This window comes from Garra rufa, chromosome 23 (assembly GCF_049309525.1).
Source record: "Garra rufa chromosome 23, GarRuf1.0, whole genome shotgun sequence".
Classification (NCBI taxonomy): Eukaryota; Metazoa; Chordata; class Actinopteri; order Cypriniformes; family Cyprinidae; genus Garra; species Garra rufa.
This window is the reverse complement of record NC_133383.1, coordinates 31,941,175-31,962,108: the sequence shown is the minus strand read 5'-3', so window position 1 is coordinate 31,962,108 and position 20,934 is coordinate 31,941,175. Positions and strand designations below refer to the sequence as shown.

Sequence of the window (20,934 nt, the reverse complement as noted above, 5' to 3'; positions counted from 1 at the left end):
ATCTTTTTTTGTAGTGGTGAGGTGGCAACCGCATATGGCCATTTAATCACAGACAGATATTTGTATTGTAGCTGTAATGTTTCTGGAGACAGTGGTGAAAACTGATTTTCACAAAATAAAGTAATTAAGTACTTAAAAAAAAGAATGATATGACCTCCACCACCACAATACCACATCGCCACCTAGTGTGAGATGCAGTATGTGAATGCAGATGAGGGAGTGAGGGAATTAGGGCCCATTCTGCCAAATGTGGGGTTTCTGCACTGTTTTAGGTCTTCCATGCACAGAGTTCAAGAACAACAGAGGAATGAGTTTGACACCAGCCTAAACGCTGATGTCCTCTGACATGGCTTATGATCTCTAATCACGCTCCTAGAGATCTACCTTCCTGCAGACTCCAGTTCCAACCCATCTTTACATCCAGAACACTGTCTGTGATTAGTAGTAGCTCTGAACACCTTGATGATCTGGTTCAGGTGCGTTGGAGGGGGCTGGAGCTGAACTCTGCGGGACGGTCTAAAGCAGGGCTGCTCAACCCTGTTCCAGGAGATCTACCTACCTGCAGACTAGTCCTGCTCCAACACAGCTGTCTGTAATTATCAAGTGCTACCTAAAGGAGGAATCAGCTGATTCAGGTGTGTTTGATCAGGGTTGGAGGTGAACTTTGTAGGATGGTAGATCTCCAGGAACAGGGTTAGGCACGCCTGCTCTATAGGCTCAGGATTAGAGGGTCCTGTCAGTATGAACTGATGATAAACGCTACAGATGTCCGCAGTAGCAATTACTTTGTGCTGGGAAAACTAATCCTGTGGACGCAGGGCTTAAGTCTACCTCACGCAGACTCTCAATCTCGATTACAAAATGGATTTCTGTGAGCTGTAGGCTAGTGATAGGGTTATGTTCAATCAAAATGTATAATGATTTGCAAATAAGCATATCCTGCAATTTAACATTTCACACTTGATCTAATACTGCAAAATTGTAACAGCAAATAGGACAGAGAGGAACACAGAAGTAGCGCTGATCAGCTGAGCTTTACTACCCACCATCTCTGTGCAGGTTCACTTTATATCCGAGGTCTTCAGCCCTGCTCCTGGGGACACACTACCCTGAAGAGTTCAGCTACAACTCTAATCAAACACACCTGAAGCTGGTCTTATACATAGGCACTGAACATATGTTTGTTTTTTAATGAAGAGGATAACTCTAATAAAGGATAACTATTGCCAAAATGCAACTTGGGCTGTTTTTTTTTTTTTACTGTAAATGGGACAAACTTATATCTAAAAGCATAATTACGACAGACGAGACGATTTTGAGATTGACCGTGATTTAGTTTTGTGGTCAATGGCCGGTGAACGGGAGAACTAGGGGCATAACTTTGAGCGCATCAAAATCCATATTTTTACAACACTAAGAAGACTCACATTGTGTACACAGAGTTTACTAAAAAGAAAGGTTTTGAACAACTCACTTTCACTGTTTGGGTTTCCGCTCGTCTTGCCAGTCAAGAAGTGTCCATCTCCGAATGCGAATGAATGGACTCCATAGGACGAAATATTAGGCTTATATGAGTCTCTTTTTACAACTAGAAGGTTAATATTGTTTTTCACTTGCGACTAAACAACGAATTAGCCGTGCATTTATATGGAAATATGCTTTAGGAGCTATCCATCCTCGCATTCGGAGATGGACACTTCTTGACTGGCAAGACGACCGCGAGCGGAGACTCAAACAGTGTAAGTGAGTTGTTCAAAACCTTTCTTTTTAGTAAACTCTGTGAACACAAACAATGTTCTCAATGCTGGAGTTCATGTGTAGAGACCCAGGCCATACTTCCAGCAAAGTTTCATGGTGTGTCGAGTCTTCTTAGTGTTGTAAACATATGGATTTTGATGTGCTCAAAGTTATGCCCCTAGTTCTCCCATTCACCGGCCATTGACCACAAAACTAAATCACAGTCAATCTCAAAAACGTCTCGTTTGTCGTAATTATGCTTTTAGATACAAGTTTTTCTCGTTTACAGTAAAAAAAAAAAAAAAAAAAAACAGCCCAAGTTGCATTTTGGCAATAGTTATCCTTTAACTGCTTTTAACTGAAAATTGATTGTTACAATAATGCGTTACTTACACACTATTGTGCTGTTTAAATACTGTGCAGTTGCTTTGACACAATCTGTATTGTAAAAGGCGCTATATAAATAAAGGTGACTTGACTTGACTTGACTTTAACGTTGTGGTTTACTTTCTTTCATAATCATTCATTCATTTAAAATTGAATCATTTCATTATTCCATTCAATCATATGATTGTTTATAATTATCATTTTCATTGATTTATTTATTAATGTTTCAAAGGATATTTGTCTTCCCGTGTAAGAGAAAAGTGTCTCATTTTCAAGGTTTTTAACATCACGGGACAATATTGTGAAACTGTTCTATTTCCATTGCTTGTGGTATAATTACACTTGTCTGAGCATTGAAACATATGCAACTAAACATTTCTAAAATTATCTCTGCTCCTTTTTGTCATCATTACTTCTTGACTGATAGAAGACTGTTGATAGGGTTTTGGGTACCAGATGTCAGACAAAACAGATATCAAGATCTGGCATCTGGGGCTGGATCTAACGTTCACGAGATCTGATCACAAATCAACAAATCAAAATGTGTAAATAAAGCACTTTACTTGCATTTTTATGTAGTTTTAAAAAACTTAAATAATTTTACTCATTGGTGCACTTATAAAGCATTTCACTACAATTCAGTTCCTCCATGGTAGAAAGAAATGAGATTTTTACTTGTAAAGTTGTGACGCATTGAATATTGTTTTTCTAGGTCCTCTATTCCATCTTTTACGAGCACTATTAATTTATAGAATACATTTAAGCCAAGCGCTTAATAACACTGTATGGTGTACACTACAAAGTCTGGGCTAACAGAAATTACAAAAATTCATATAAAGGAACCACTCTTCTGCATAACGGTAACCACAAAATTAAAACAAAAATATTCCAGAAAGTTCTCTGTAACTGAGCATTAAACACTAACATGGCTTTCCCTTTCCTTCACAGAGATGATTGTGTAATTTTTCAGCCCAAAGTCTAAAATAGTGTTGAATGTGCAAACTAATGAGTATTAACTAGTGTTACCTCAGTTTCCAACACTGACTCCGAACACTGATTTACACTGAAAGTAATCTTCAAATCAACACCAGAATCCACACTTTTTAACACTGGAAAAAACAACTCTAAACAACACTGGAAATGTTGCTATGTAATAACCTGCTACAAAGAGAGACTGTTAGAATAAAGGGTTGATCAAGCAAGTAATGAAAACATTGCAACAGCACATATGGATTTTAAAAGCCTGGAAACGGAACGTGTGTAAAGCTGGGCAAGGTCAGAAATATAAGTTATTCCAACTAAACGTTGTAAGTTCAAATAACTAAATCTGGTGAGTTCAAAATACTTATTATTCTAAGTAAATTCAGCTAAAATGAGAATGTTGGAATTGACACCTCAATAAGTTGAGTGTTAAAAAAAAATAAAGGTATCTTTCGTACTGAATAGTTTGCTTAAAGAAGACTAGAGTTACTCCAGGACTAAAATGAGGCTTGAATTAAACCTACCAGGAGCCACGTTTAACTTCAGATTAACGTTGTGTTTCCAGTCATTATATATCAAAATGATTGATACCCTTGGTAGATATGAAGCCTTTGATAAATAAATCTGCACTGTTCATCATTTTGATATTTTATTCCCCCCAAAAAAGTCTAACCTTTCATTGCAATAAAAAGGAAGGAAAGGGACATCTTATGAAAGAAATGTTTTTCTCTAATTCACATTGGCCACAATTAATAGCATCATTTTACTTGATACTTTTTGCCACCTCCTTTTGCTAAGATAACAGCTCTGATGCTGATGATACATGGGGCAACTTTTTGAGCAATTTTATCGGGCAACTTTTTTTTTTTGCAATATTGTTTGGGCACTTTCCCATTGAAAATGGGTAACAGATTTCTATCTGGATCATTTAGATCAATCGTGGACCCTCTATCTCACCTGATTGCCCATTGACGGCAACATTTGCCAAAGTTGCCCAGTGTATCATCAGCCTGAGTCTCTCCTGTAATGCCTACTTCCTTCAAACAGAATCTCTCCAGACCCTTCAGATTCCCAGCTCCATGCTGATCCTCTCTCCTCTTCAGTTTTCTATAGGCTTCAGGTCAGGGAATCGGGGGAGTTATGGCTGAACCTTCATTTTGTGCTCTGTGACTTATTTTTGTGGTGATTTTGATAGTCCTTTTGAATCACTGTTCTGTTGGAAGATCCAACCATCTTTCTGACCTCATGTTCAACTATTTTCTGCAATTCTCCAGCTGTGATCATTGGAGAGGCTTTGGCCATCAAACTATCTTCCTCTAGTGAAGCTCAACAGTCTGTTGCTGCACTTCAGAATTTCTGTGATATTCTTGTTTTCTTATTGTGGTGCATAATAAAGGGAATGGAAGCTTTGTGGTTCCTTATTATTTATATTACTGTGAAAAAAGTCATGGCTGGATACTTTCATGCTTCCTGGTGTGTGTTAATCCTTTAATGATAATCCACAGAGATATCCATCCAAAATACATGACGGCACCAAGAGAGGGTCATAAGAAACACAGGTGGTAACACTTACTCAAATTTCACATATACCAAACAGACCAAACAGGAAATAGAAGACAGCGAATCAGGTAGACACTAATAAAAACACAGCATGATGGGAAATAGAGTCCATGACCAGAACAACAGGCAGGAACAAGACAACACAGGAGCGCAGACCACAGTGTGCTTACAAAAATCTTCTGAGGTTTCACTCATAACAATTTATAGGACTGTAAATAATTGTGGTCAGTGAGCATTAGAGAAAAAAAAGTATTTTTATTTTTATTGACTTGTTTTTTAAGAACAAAAAGTTAAACAATACATCTTTTCACAACCTCCTTTGATCATATTTACTTAGGGTGCCAATAATTCTGACTATGAATTGGCTCATAGTTCTGGTGACAGATATTTGGCTACACTCATCCTACAAAGACAAAACTAACAGTGCTATAAAGTCAGTAGATTCACAGTCTGTAATAACAATTAATCCCTTCAAGGACTGTAGTAAACTTTAGTACTAAGGATAAAGGATTTAGTAAGGATAAAACCGTACAAGATAACATAAACAGCAGTAGCACTTACAAATAACACCTACATACTACCAAAAAATAAATAAATCAACATAGCATTCTTAAACGTCCTGTAAGAGTTATACTTGCACAGGTTCAGCTTGATCCTCTTCAGTAATGTTGTCTGGGTCTGGGTTGAGACATTTCCGCACTAGGGTTAGCAAATAACACACCGACTAGCTGAGTAATCTAAGCCCATTGCAAATTTCTGAGGGAGGAAGCAGAAAACAGACCGTTTTTAGGAGAACGGAAAAGTGGTGTAGAAGGTAAAATATGTGAAAAATAATGAGATTTCTTTTTTTTTAAATGAAGCATGAACACATTACAGTGCACCCTATAAACACAATCAAGCCTTTGAAAAAAGCCAATAGACCACCTCTTTAAGTAACATTCATTTTGTCAAGTTGAACATACTTCAATAGTCTACATAAATACAACTTAACTTAAATACAACAACTCAACAAAAGATAACTCCAAAAGTTGAGTGAATAAACTTTTTAAAGATATAAATATAGCAGAATGTGCTATATTTACACATTTCAATTAAATATACCACTCTCATTAATAAAGTTAAGCCCTTTATCAAAACAAGGAAACTTTTTAAGATGGTAAGTGTTAAGCCAGGACAGATTGGTTTGATCGTAGAAAAAACACTGACAGTGGATTGTAGTTGAAATTATAGTACTATTTTATATTATTCCACACAACAAACCAGAACATTTGTACAACAGTTGATCATATGGTTTGTTAATCTGTGTGGATGTTATAGATTGTGTGAGTAGTCAGCAGGTGTGGGAATAGCCCTTTACTAGCGGGACAGTGGCGTCATATGGGCTCAGATAGAGTTACTTCATCAATAATTACACACTGAGATCAGACTCAGTAAGGCTCATTTTATCCTTACACAACTCACAAAATGGACATAGCAGTATTGCCAAACAACAATCATCCAGAGAAGTTTCTGCAGCTGGACGTGGGAATGTTGCCGGCGACTCACGGAATGTTCCAGATTGGTGCTGCGTTGTCTCGACAAAGACAGTGGCACAACAGGATGTACTCTGGGCAGGTAAACTCTTGTTAGCGTACAGCCTCAGGCTGATCACACAAACCGCTTGAATGATGTGAGAGTGTGTCCCTGGAAACACCTCGAGGTAACATCTCTTTGTGGAAAAACGTTTAAAGATATTTATTCAATCAAAATGTATCTTTAGTATTTACCTCTTGTTTATTTAACAATCTGACAAAAGGTAACATTATATAAATATTTTTATATGATTTGATATCATATATAATTTGATTATTTTGGACTTAAAACACTTTTAAATTGGTCCAGGATTACCTTCATAACTACTTAAGTTGCCATAGTTCTTGTAACTTTAGGCGCTGTTTTAAATATTGTCTTCTTTGTTAAATATTGTTTGGTTGATGTCAGAGCTGTGAGATGCTCAATACTCCACATATTCTGGACTCTTATAATAATGAAGTTCAAAAATATGTTCATGCTTGCATTATTCATTGTCATCATGACACATACATGCAACTCAGTCTTATCACCCAGCTGGAAAAACATGATCCTTGTTTTATATTTTACATTTTTTGCATAACTCCAAAAATGTATCTTTACATACAATTCAAAGTTATATAATAAGTATAAAAGTTATATGAATTCAAAAAATGAAGTGAATTCGGACACTGAATGCTGTGCGGGGGGCATCTTCTGGCTCGATGTGGGAATTCATTTGGTGCAGAGCTCAGTACATGAGCTAGATGTAGGGTTAGGAGAAAATATAGGCTCTGGTGTGTGATAGAGACAGCTGTATTACTAGCTGTGCGTAACTCTGAATAGTTAAATGTGCTTGCATCTTGAAAAGCCTTTATAATACAAAATAAATGTTAACAGTCAGTTATGCCTTAAGGACAGAACAAACATCTGATATTATTACTACTATTAGTTAGTGTAGTGTTACAGGAAGGTTTCCTCCAGGATCAGGACTGGACACTCTTTCTGTTGGGGATACGGTTTATTTGTTTCAATCTTGATACATTATTAACCTTTCATTGAACTGCCTTCTTCACAAGTCTCTCTTTGTTGTGTAGGGGATGGAGAAACAAATGGAAGGAAATCCGTCAGCAGACAGTCATGTGTTTGAAGACAGAGAGCTGGAGAAACACATTACTCCTCAAACCCTGAAACCAAAGATCAAGCAGAACCCTCTCTTTTCTCACATCAACATCACTGACCAAGAGGAGAGCAAGTCCAAACCGTCCTGGACCATTCAGGACTACGACAGACACACAGCACACGGTCATCTGGCTGACTACATGAAGGTACTGCATTAGCCCAAAGCGGGCAAACAATAAAATCACATTTCAACTCATTTTAATGATATTTGGGACAAAATCAACACTGGTGTAATACTGCTCTCCCTGCTCGGGTGATATCACTTATCATATAATATATATGAGACAAAAACTCATTCAGGGCCATTTTGTGCAAAAATGTCTTTTGACGGCATAACTGCATTTATGGAGTTGTTATATTTTCGTAATTAATTAACTAAGTTAACAGGTTAAACTGACATTCCTAATTAAAATACAAATACAGGATTTGACAAAAAAAATCTGCATTTTAAAAATACTTGTAAAATTGGCCATTCTGTGGAGTATTATTATTAGTCTGCAATTAATCTGGACTTACTGTCAATGAAAAAATAATTACAATTGCTTAGAAACTTGCTGTCCCCTGATAAGTTAGTAGGTAAATAAGTAAATATTTCAGTGATTGTAACGGAGAGACAGGACTGCAGATCCATGCGCAAGCTTTATTGAACAGAGTCGTACAATCCGAGTCAAGCACCAGCGAACATTTATAATGGAGAGTAGACAGGAATCAGCGTGAAGACAGGCGGCGAGCAAACAAATCCAATGAACAATCCGCGTCAGGGCAAACAGAGAGGAATCAAACACAGGAAACCAAGGTCAAAAACAAGAAGACAAAACAACAGGGTAAACCCTTGGTTAATGATTTGCCCTGGCTATCAAGACTTCGCAATAAGTGTGTGTGTGTGTGTGCAGGAAGTTTATATAGTGTGTGAACCGGAAGTAATTGGCTGAGTGATCAGTGAGGTGGAGCATCAGTTCAAAGGTGTCTGTGTGGTGTAAGCGCTCATGGAGTGACAGAGCGCCCTCTGGTGGCACCGATCTGTAACAGATAGTGATAGTGAACTCACTAATGAAAGTTAGATTAACTTTAGCTGGCTACTGACTAGTTTTGATTCCCTCTCTGTCAGTATGCATTGCATTACCTGGTGAGGCGTATTGTAGCTAAATTAATACATCAATAGAAACAAAATAACAGTTGACAACAATTATGTTTTTCGCAACAAGTTACTTCCAGAAATTTGGGATTTTGCTTGATTTCAGATTCCATTAATTCCAAAAATTGATTCCGAACTAATAATACCTATTCGTATTTCAAAACCGAGGTTGAATATGTCAGCTCACGGGCCTCATTTATAAAATCATCCTAAATCTGGTCTTACAGTCATCTCTCAAATATGTGTATGTGTGTGAATGTAGGCTTCACATTCTCCTCTCTTTCAGATGTGAAATCTATGACTCGCTAATGATCTTGAGCTGGTTTCAGCATTCGGCCTTTTAAACAACTCCTAATAACATCATTACCATATAAATGATCACCAGTCGTTGTCCAATTCCTTTCATCAGAACATTTCCAAAAGCCTGCAGTACTCAGTCAAGAAAAATGTCTGCTGCCTAGTCCTTGGCAGGCGTCACGCCGTGCAGGAAGAGAGGAGCCAAGGAAAACGAAGGAAACCAGGAGCATAAACAAAACACTATTTATTAAGAAATTAAACAAAATCCAGAGAGGAACTGAAAACACGACATAACTTCATCGACGGACAAAGGGGAGTGAGCAGACCCAGACTTAAATACACTGAAACAGGCGTGTGGTTACAAACGAGCAAACGAGAGGGAAATACAAATATGGGCAAGACTGAACCAAACAGACAAGAACCAAAGGGGGAAACAAGGACTAAACCATTAGACTAGAGGTAGTTTGGATGTTGTTCAGGAAAACTAATCACCCACCAGTGGAATTGAACTAGTGAAACGTGACAATGACCATACTGATGGAACATTTGTTGAATTAAATGATTGAACTATCTGAACTGAATCATTGTGTATAAACTGTTCAGTTTACTCATCGAGCTTTGAATGGTTCAACTTGAAGTGTTGATGTGAATGGTGGAAAATATTGCAGATAATTGTGGTTATGTAAATGTCACCTGATTAAGCTGTTCAAAGGTTATTCTTAGGTTAAAAGAGGTAGCTCTAGGTTAGTTGTAAAAAGTTTTTTTTTTTTTGATTGTGTTGAATTAACTTTTGAGAGTATGTACATGTGATTTTTTCTTTTTTTTTTGTGAATGATTTTCTTACTTTACTTTTTTTTGTTAAATTATTTTATTTTGTTTGTGTACTAAGAAAGGAGGGCAAATTGGAATAATACCTGTCAGGTTCTCCCCCCTTGGACTATGATTTGACTCCCATTGGCTCCTTCGTGTTTCCCTCTGGCTCCTCACCCCCAGCAACTCGTGACAACACCCCAGTGAAATTTAAATTAGTTACCTTTGATGTTGTCTTTGGCTCAAAAGGGTTCACAAGGTTTATTTATTTTTTGTTATACATGAGAGTCCTAGGTAGGGCTGACTTTATATTAATATTTATTATTTATATTTATATTTTTTTACTTAGAAATAATTTATAAGTGGGCACCCCAGAACCGGTCAGTCCACTACACTCTTTAGGTTTAACCAAACCTGGCACTGCATTGAGGCCAAACATCTCCTCTTAGGTCTCATCTGTTACGAATTGGCACCACCAGAGGTCACCCTACAACTCGCATGAATGCTCACACTACGCAGAGGCTGTGTTCGAAACCGCATACTCCATGAGTAGGTACTTCATTTCAATAAGTACTTATTTAACGAGCGCTAAAAGAGTACGTACTCTACAGCCAAATCTCGTTGAGTATGGATGCGTTCCGCCATGTTGACGTTATCATGTGACCTGTGACCAACTGATATGAGCGACGGATTTAAATCATCTATCTGTAAATATTTTAGGACTTAAGTTGATGAAATTTGCTTATTTTGGATTGATTTAAGTTTTTATATATTTAACAATACTAAAATGATCCAGTTTAATCCCTAAATATATTATTTTTATTAGAAAACCCCAAATTGTTGTCTTGAATGTTAATGTGCAAAATAGTTTAAACCACATGCAAAACTTAAATATTCGTTTTCCTTTTTCTCACAGAATTTCTCTGTAGTTTCATCCCTGAAAATTATAACAAAAACAACAAATTTAATTTTTTAATTCATTATGATTTTATGAATATTATGCTTATTCAAAGATATTTAATCCTTTTTCTGAATATAATCTTGTACTATGATGCACGCAAAAACCCATTATAGTTGTGTTTCCAGTCATGATTGTTCTTTGTTAAAGATACTTCAGTCTTTCCCTGAGCTTGTATGCAATTATAAATAATGCAGTAATAATATTAAAAAAAATAGAGCGACAGTTGGATAAACACCTCATGGCATCAGTAACACTACAACCCTACCTAGTACGGTTTCCTCCATGTTTGCAATATCTGCACAAAGGAGACGTCGATCAGCTGCTCAAAGATCTTCCTTTGGAGAAAACAGTTGATTTGACACTCAAAAAATGTAAGTGTTACTACTTAGAAATTAAGGTTACCTCAGAATACATTGCTAGCCCATTCCAACACTTACCAACAATAATAATGATAAATGCTGACTAATAATTCATTTTATTTTTTGGTAACACAAATTTTATTTTTATTTTATTTTTTTCAATTAAGTAATGAATAAATGCAAACTGTTATATTTTATTTACTGACAACAACGGGAAACATAAATAAATTAGTTAAATAATAAATATAAGTAGCCATGAACATAAACAAAGACATATGGAAAGCTTTATTCAAATATATTGTGATTTTAGTCTGAAGAGACCACAGCAACATCTGGTCCAGATGAGACCAAGAGCAGGTGGAGTGATGGAGCGTCTTCCATTTCCAGGATGCTGCTGTGGATTTCTCCTTCCTCACTGCATACACCAGTCTGCGGCAGACATTTCAGATCATACAAAGATGCAGAAATATAATACAAAAGCTGTCATTTTTACAGCACATAGTCATTTGATCTCGTTATTGGAAGTAACAAATGATCTTACTTTATATTTACTTTTTCCCCACAAGTCAATCTACATAATAATCTCACATAACGTCCATCACTCACTCCGATGTCTGTTTGGTGTTGTGATGTGCTCATCTGCAATTCTCTTAGAACATGTTCCTGTCAGTTGTTAAACAGACATTTAGTAAACGTGATATACATCTATAAGATGTTTATGGTTCATGTAAATTGGCTTTTGAAGACATGTGTGTGCTACCTGGAGCTTAATGTTTGCTATACGTCATAAAACGTGTTTTACAGCGAAATCACAAATATACTTTAACGTTACACGTCTTGACACCTAATGCAAATCAGCCGTTTACGATACAGTAGCTCAACAAATACGATTTTAAGACTGGGAACCATGTTTTGGTTTGTAATACTCACATTTGTAAACACCCTCGTTGCGGTTCCCAATCACGTTCGATGATGACGTTTTGGCCTCCTGTGGCCTCCTGGGATTGAAAAGTGTGCATCAGATGAAGACTTCAGAATCTGGGCTGAAGCAGTAGGACATCCGGGGATTTCTCGCCTACTCTTTTATGAATACTGAGGTTTCGAACGTACTTCTTTCTTCACGTACTCATTTTTCCTACTATATAGTAGGTAAGTAGGCATATTCAGATGCAAATTAAGTATACGTTCGTATACTGCCTTATTACGCTGATTCCTATCTTGCCTTTATTATACCTATTTTACGACTCTTGAGTGTGTTACAATAAAGCTGCATTTGGATCCTCATCCCGTTGACCCGCTTCATTACATAAGACTTCGCCATACCCAGATCCAGCAGCATCTTCAGAGTTATCCAGTCCCAGCATAGATTCAGCAGCCAAGATAATGCGCCTCCGTCAAGGTGAGCGGTCTATTGAGGAATACATTGTGGACTTTATTGAACTGGCAAACTTAGGTTCTATGGATAATTTATGTTTGATCATTTTCTTCCGTGGAGGACTTTCTGAGCCATTCAGTTCACTTATGCCAATGTATGAACCTCCAACCCTGAGCCACTGCACAAGATGGCTGTCCTTCCAGAGTCTGCACCTGTCATGGCTACGCTTCCTGTGTCAATTCAAGCCACAGTTGATCACCCAAAGCCACCCCATCGTCCAGAGGCATGACTCCAGCGCCCGCCAACATCACGCCTGCCAAGCCAGCACCCACTAACATCGCTGCTGACCATCCCAGTCTGGTATCCAGCGTGAGAGATACGCCGCTGGTGTCTGCACATGCAGCCAGCATCCCCAAACCTGTGTTTCTATGTCCTTCGGTCCATGAAATTTTTCACAATTTTCCCGGAGGTGTCGGCTAACGCTGGGAACCTCATGCCACGGGGACATCCCCTTTGGCTCTCTGCATAGTGGTAGCGCTCGACGATACACTCCCTGCTCCTGAAATTCCTGCCTGCCCTGTCACGGCCATGGAGGCCACTTATGGACAGTCTGTTTCCCCTGTTTCACAGACTGTTTGCGTATGAACGGTCAGCTACTCCTGAACCAGCCATGGAGGCTGAATTTGAACTATTTACATGCTTGAATTTCCCACCCACCCTCCCTACTGCCTTAGTCCCACCGCCGCTGTCTCCTGACAGCCATTCTGCTCACTGTCAGCCCATCATCTGTGCAGTGTACTTGTCTCCATTGGCATCGGCCCACTAGCTCCATAAGGCTCCTTTGCTCCTACGCTCTGGTCGGTCGCCGTCCCACCATCGGCTCAGGACTCTGCTCCTCCGGCTTCGCTCTGTCCCACCGGCTCCGTTGGACTCCTTCCTACCTCCAGCTTCGCTCCGGTCCTTGGTCTCTCCGGCTTTGCTGTGGACCTCTGGTTCTCCATCTCCGCCTTGGTCACCAGAGCCTTGGGCCCCGCCCTGGCCCTCCAGATCCTCAGTGTCGCCTGGGATCCTCAACGCTCCGTATTTTTTAGAAGAGTATGTGATAAATGATAACACTATGCTATGCTATGACTCATTTCAAAGGTTAATGTTAAATAATACTACATTTAAAATGTATGTGATCATTTAACCATTATCATGCAATATTTATTTATTATTTCATTCATTCCATGGGACTGTTAGTTCACAAGCCTGATTTGGGTCACACGATCACTAGATTAATCTGGGCCATATTCCTCCACCAACAATCAACTCTACAATCCATACTGTGTCATCATTCCCACGCATGACGCCCAGTTCTGGCAGATAGGATACATGCCATTGCCAACAGATGGCCAGCTTAAGGCCACATTCAGCCTAAGATTGTATGCTATGTGGGTTCTTGCCAGTTTTGAGATGCTCTGACCCAGTTGTACATGCCATCACTATTTTACAGTCGTTAAGGGCACTCACATCTTTCTGCTGGCCCATTTTTCCCCTTCCAACACATGAAATTCAATAACTGACTGTTCCTTCGCTGCCTTATATATCTCAGCACATTGTTAGGGGCCATTGTGACAATGTCATCAATGTTATTTATTTCATCTGTCAGTAGTTTTAATGCTGTGGCTGAATTGTATATTTTACATTTACATTTACATTCACATTTATTCATTTAGCCGACGCTTTTATCCAAAGCGACTTACAATTGGGAATACAACAAGTGATTCATCCTAAGGAGGCAGATAAACATAGGAAGTGCTCAAAAATACCATATATCAGGCGTTGTTAGAAGAGTGCAGGCTAGAAGGAGAAGATCAAGAAAGAGAGGAAAAACAGGCTAGAAGGGAGGATCAAGAAGAGAGGAGAATTTTTTAATTTTTTAATTTTTTTTATTGAGTCACATAGTGTCGAAAAAGATGGTTTTTCAGCAGTCGCTTGAAAGCTGTTAAGGGGTCTGCAGTCCGGATAGGTGTGGGAAGATCATTCCACCAGGCAGGAACGTTGAACGAGAATGTTCTGGACAGTGATTTAATACCTCTCTGTGGTGGAACAATGAGGCGTCTTTCACTAGAGGATCCCAGTCTTCTGGAGGGAGTGTAGATGTGTAGTAGTGAATGGAGGTAGGCAGGTGATGATCCGGTGGCTGTCCTATAGGCCAGCATCAGTGTCTTGAATTTGATGCGTGCTGTAACCGGTAGCCAGTGCAGAGATATGAAGAGAGGTGTGACATGGGCCTTTTTGGGCTCATTGAAGACCAGTCGTGCTGCTGCATTCTGAATCATTTGTAGAGGCCTGATTGTACATGCTGGAAGACCAGCTAAAAGAGCATTGCAGTAGTCCAGCCTGGAGATGACCAGGGCCTGGACGAGGAGTTGTGTAGCATGCTCTGTTAGGAAGGGCCTGATCTTTCTGATATTGTACAATGCAAACCTGCAAGATCGAGCAGTTTTAGCTATGTGGTCTTTAAAAGTCAGTTGGTCGTCAAAGATTACACCCATTTTATTTAAGATAAGTCTGGTCAAACTGATTTTGTGTCTTTCAGGAGGACCCAAGAGAGCTGAGCTTCTGGCTGGAAGATCTCTACACCCCCGGCTATGATTCACTGCTCAAGAAGAAAACTGCTGAAATGAAGAGGAACAAATTTTGTAAAACATTTTTAGCCATCATTTTGTTAGTTTGTGTGGCTGTGATTATTATTACAGTGCCAATACTGGTAACAAAATCAAGAGACTGATGGACCCTGAATACCCACATTGTTCTGTTTGGTCAGTACTATCATTACTAATCTGTACTGCTGTTGTTTACACAGTCAGTCATGTTAACAACTGGTCTCATGATGACATTTTACATTTCAATGCCGTTAATGAGTGTTGGGGTCCAGTTTGCAAGTAGAGATAAGGCTTATAATTAATGAGCCAGTCTGAATTTGCTTTGCTTTTTCAGTACTTTGTGATTTCTGTGTAACCCATGGGTTGAACTGCCTGCTTGTGCAGTGACTAGGGATGTGCATCTCCGTAACTGAGCCTGATGCGATTCAATACATTCAAGATACATATGAAACAGCTACCGATGGTGATGGGATACGATTTACCCCTATTACGATGTGGTATGATCCGATTTCGATTTGATGCAATGCAATGTGATTCAATGCGATATGATATGAAATGAAAAAAATATAATGCTATGCAATTCAATATGGTACAGATTAGGGATGTGCCTGAATCCAAATATGCTGAAAGGAAATGACGTGTACTATGGAACGCCTAAAGAGAATAAATATGAGATGGGCGGAAAAAGTATATTTTGATGCTTGCTCCCACAATTATATTGTTAGGTTATAATTATACTGTATATTAATTGCGGGCATCAGGAAGACCCTATTAATATGTGGGCATTAAAATCAATTTTGAATACCGGTTTGCTTTTTAGTTTCACTTTCGAGATGGGGAGCGAATTACCATGACAGGTGAAGGCAATGAACAGGAAGACCAAACATGGGCATAGGAGAAACCAACTAGACAGTCCAACGGAGGGGGAAACACTGGGAAAAACCAAAACATACAGTCCAAAAGGGGGGAAAACAATGGGAAAAACAAAAATAAATAGCCCATAGACCTTACAGATATGTCATATTCACGTAGCAGCGCTTGTGATGAGAAAACACGCTTGAAAAACAGTTTAGAGAGGATCTACACATACAATATTGGTCTAAAATCATTGTTCACTTTCAAAATGATAAATGTATAGTAAATTGTGTATAAATACATTGTTTTTTACAGATGCAAATATGTTACAAATAATGCATTACAATGCAAATGCCAAATTGCATCCGATGCACACTTTTTACATCAATGCATCACATTGTAAAATTTTATGCAGATGCACCGGTGCAAATTGGTGAATCTTATTATCCCTAGCAGAGACAAAATGGGGAGTAATTAATACAATTTCAAGAATTACATAAATATGACTTTCTGAAGCACTAAGACTGATGAAATCTGAATTATGTTGTTAGGTAATAATTATACTGATCTGAATTAGTTTTTCTCTTTCACTACACAGTGATTTCCTTGTAAGCCATGGGTTAAACTGCCCGTTTGTGCAGTGACGGAAAGGTGAGAGAAATATATATGTATATATATATATATATATATATATATATATATATATATATATATATATATATTGTTAATGAAATATGCAATTTTCCTGTTGCAAGTATGTCCTTTTCTTCTACACACACTTGTATTGTATATGTTTTATTGAGAGTGGTTTATTAAGAAAGACACCACACACTTGTATTGTATACGTTTTATTGAGAGTGGTTTATTAAGAAAAACACCACACATTTGTATTGTATACGTTTTATTGAGAGTGGTTTATTAAGAAAGACACCACACATTTGTATTGTATACGTTTTATTGAGAGTGGTTTATTAAGAAAAACACCACACATTTGTATTGTATACGTTTTATTGAAAGTAGTTTACCATACTTACCATACTTGTTGTTTTAAAGCATTTATTAAGAAAATGTTTATAACATGTACTAGCAAGAACATAGCTAGAAAACAAACATGTATTAGAAAGATCTTTGCTAAAAAGAATGACCAAGAGGAATTCAAATGTTACCGTCGAGTGTTCTGTAGTAGACGAGGCGTAGCAGAGGAGAAGAATCCGGAGAAGATAGAATGCGAAGATGCAGAGGTTATATAGGCACCTTCTTAGGGGATTTCCAAAACTCATGGTATCTCAGGACATTGGAATGCACCTGCTGTGTATAAAAGACTGAAGTGCGAAGAGGACATCAGATGCTGGTTCTGCAACAGCTTCTCCGGTGCCAGACGACCTGCCATTGAAGCCTTCGAACGACTAATATAGCAATTTATTTTCTTTTATATTTCTTTATTTTATATATTAGTATTTGTATGTAAAATATATAACCTATAGACAATAAAATTATACTTTATTATAACCAAGAAGCCTGCCTGCCAAAAGACTCTGATTGATAGACTTGAACTGAACATACCACGGAGGAGTCTTCTGAAGCCTATGGTGTGAGTATGAAAATTACTTATACGATAGGGCAGATTCGACTATCTTTACCTAACCTGAGAATAAACAAAATAAGGTAGAAGGTGTAGGAAATTGAGCACCGCAAAACAATATATATATATATATATATTTTTTAAATCACACAAATTAGTTTCTGAAGCACTTTTATAGATGGTAGTTGATAACTCGCTGATTAACCATCATAGTACTATGCATTCTTGTGAAAAACAAACTAGCTTGTCACGACTGTTTCGTTTCTGTCCTTTCAACCACATGAGTTCAACAATATAGGGCCACTGTCAGTCACAGTTTATTTAAGTCAAGTCAAGATTATTTATACAGCACTTTTTACAATACAAGTTGCGTCAAAGCAACCTTACAGTACTAAAATATTAAAATAGGGCAAAAGTTCCATGTTGTATCAAAGTCAAATTGCAGAAGACTCATCTGGTTCCCATGGCCTTGTGCCAGCGGTTGTTTAGAGTAGGAGTTATTTCTTAATGATCTGTCTCTGGGGTTCATCTAGTTCAGCGGTTCCCAATTCCAGTCCTCGCGACCCACCGCTCTGAACATTTTGTGTTTCACGCATCTCTTCCGACGTTTGTTCTATTCCAACGTTACTGCTCTTCGAAGTGGACATCACAGGTTATTCCACCATTATTCATTAGTTCGAAGCGAGCGTATGTGCTCCATTTGAAGGTCATTAAAGCGTGCGAGACGTAAATTTAAAATGCATTTATTAACAGATGTACTTATGTCACACTTCTCTAGTAAGTTTCATCTGTGTGTGAAGATGCTACATGCGGTGACGAAGTGCAAATATGTGAATGAATGTTTCGAAGTATAGTAAACAGATTTCCCGCGCTTAGGGAGCAGGAAGCAATGAACACTTTGCAGGGACCATGTCAATCGGATCGCAGTTCCTGCACGGACCTCACTTCTAATGAGCTGGTTATCTGAATCAAGTTTGTTAACTAACCGCTGATCTAGTTGACACGGTATCCACTGACATTCAGCTGTAGGTGTTGATCCACCATCAGCTCTTGGTACGGACCGGATCCTGGGGACTGTAGTGACCATCTGATCTGAATACAGACTGGATCTGGTGGCTATGGTGACCTCAGAATAATATGATCTATTTTTTGCCTTAAGCCTCTGTGGTCTGAAGGTGTTTTAGGGCCCTGAAGAAGGTGGGCCATTTCGTGGTTCGAGATTATTCCCTGTTGAACAATATGTACACGCAGCAGTATGCAGCATTCTCAGATGGGGAGTACTGAAGCCAAGGGTATGTTTTCTCCCAGTCTCCATTGTATCTCAGAAGCCTTGTCCCAAATGGACTTTGAGGATATTTATACTGGTGGTCCCTTGGTCCATCTACATTAAAGAATGAAAGAATCCTTTTGCCTTTGTACATAGCTGGATCACAGACGGAGGAACATGCAGTCGGAGTCGGACCATCTGACTGTGTTGCACCTGTTATTTCCCTCTCCTCTTGTCTTGACTCTCTCTCTGCCTGATTATCTCTCTCTCCTGTCTCATCTGTTGAACATTAATAACAGATGCATTATTTAATTTATAAATTCACATTATTTTAGCCTATATGTGAGGGGCCATGCCTAACAGAACCTCACATCCTGTACTAACAAAACTTCTCAGAACTGACTGAAAAAAAAAAGAATTTAAGCTAAATTAATGAAAAAATGAATGGTAGCCTAATTTGCAATAGCCTACTGCTGTTATCCCTTGATTGATGCAAAACTAAGTAAGCTATTGAGGGGGACACTTTTCACATTATTCAATAGCATATGGTTATGGTTATTTTTATGATTAGGCTATCGGCTGTTATCACAATATTTGTAAAAAGGCCTATTGATTATTGAATGATATGTTTTTGAATAGATGGATAAGGCAAGTGATTCTGTATCTTTAAAGACTCCTGAATATGGGCAGTCTATGCTACTTTAATCACAAGGCCATCAGGAACCATGGCATAGCCTAGCCTACTGCTAGTTCACAGTAACATATCAGCAGGCTGCACATATCTGACTAAACGGGCTCGTCGAATGGCTGTGTAAGGTCCACGCAATTGGCCCAACGGAGGTATCCAATGGTGGATGAAGGTTTCTTCCGTGTCCAGTCTTTTCAGCGTGCAAAGTTATTAAATATTATAAAGTTACGTTTAAATCTGACTCCATTTTATTATCTAATCTGACTCCATTTTAATTGTTACCTCGCATTTGGGTTAGAATGCCAATTGTTATTGATCATTCATAGGATAATTTGTTCAGACATCTGATTATTCTATTTATTCTTTAGTATTATTTTACTCATTTATTTGGGAGTTTACTAGAGTCAATAATTACAGAGTAAAACAGGATGAAATCAAATGTTACAATTTATTATCAGTCAGGTATTATGCCAATTACATAGCCAATTCAGAGATATCAAATCATATCAATACAAACATCAAATTCTCAAAGATAAATCTAAGAGTAAAAAGATGCATACCTGACTTTAGAAAAATACATAGTGTGAAGTGTAGAGATACACCTCACACTACGGGCTTCTCGCTACAGAATCGCCCTGATCCTTTTGCTCTATTTCCTTAAGTACCCAGACCAAGACAAATAACCACCAAATGGAGACAGGAACCTAACAATTGGAATTTGCATTGATCAAGTCTCAGACATGACCGTTTACACCTTTTGGGGACAGATGGTAATTTGCATTGACACTAGGAGATGGCACACCCTCTACACCGCGTTCCAAATTATTATGCAAGTGATATCTTTCTCTGGTTTTCATAATTAGTCAATGCAAATGACAGTCAGTATAATTTTTAAGTCATCAACCATTAGGGTATAATTTGAATTTTATTGAACAAACCTCCTAATGATAACAGTATTTATTTCAAAAATAAAAAACTGAAAATGCACTGTTCCACATTATTATGCACAACAGAGTTAATACATTGTATAGGTTGTAAAGAACTGAAAATGGGCATTTGCTGAATTTGCAGCATTAGGTGGTCATATTTACTGAAATCTAAATCTATTTCAATCAAAAACATCCTAACTGGGCAAGTTACATCTTACCAAAAGACCCCTTCTTTGATATCGCTATCACAATTCTTGCATCCATTGAATTTGTGAGTTTTTGGAGAGTTTCTGATTGAATTTGTTTGCAGGATGCCAGAATAGCCTCCCAGAGCTGCTGTTTTGATGTGAACTGCCTCCCACCCTCATAGATCTTTTGCTTGAGGATGCTCCAAAGGTTCTCAATCTGGTTAATTTTCTTAATTTTGTTTTTATTGTTGTGATTATTATTTTAAAATTTTATGCTATTGTGATTTTAATTCCTTTTTATGTACAGCACTTTGAATTACCATTGTGTATGAAATGTGCTATATAAATAAACTTGCCTTGCCTTGCCTTGCCTTGGTTGAGGTCAGGGGAGGATGGTGGCCACACCATGAGTTTCTCATCTTTTATGCAGATAGCAGCCAAT

General features: G+C 38.1%; 1 protein-coding gene across 1 annotated transcript; it reads left to right on the top strand.

The window, feature by feature from the left end:
- The first annotated feature begins 6,129 nt into the window (after window positions 1-6,129).
- LOC141298811 (major intrinsically disordered NOTCH2-binding receptor 1-like) lies at window positions 6,130-15,108 on the top strand. Its single transcript, XM_073829125.1, has 3 exons — window positions 6,130-6,279; window positions 7,311-7,541; window positions 14,917-15,108. The coding sequence occupies exons 1-3, from the start codon at window positions 6,130-6,132 to the stop codon at window positions 15,106-15,108; spliced, it is 573 nt and encodes a 190-aa protein (XP_073685226.1).
- Window positions 15,109-20,934: the final 5,826 nt, after the last annotated feature.

Excerpts from the sequence above, each read along its gene's own strand:
- LOC141298811 (XM_073829125.1), top strand. The coding sequence starts at position 6,130 with ATGGACATAGCAGTATTGCCAAACAACAATCATCCAGAGAAGTTTCTG. Across the intron at positions 6,280-7,310 it reads ACAGGATGTACTCTGGGCAG|GGGATGGAGAAACAAATGGA; the intron begins GTAAACTCTTGT and ends TTTGTTGTGTAG. Across the intron at positions 7,542-14,916 it reads ATCTGGCTGACTACATGAAG|GAGGACCCAAGAGAGCTGAG; the intron begins GTACTGCATTAG and ends TGTGTCTTTCAG.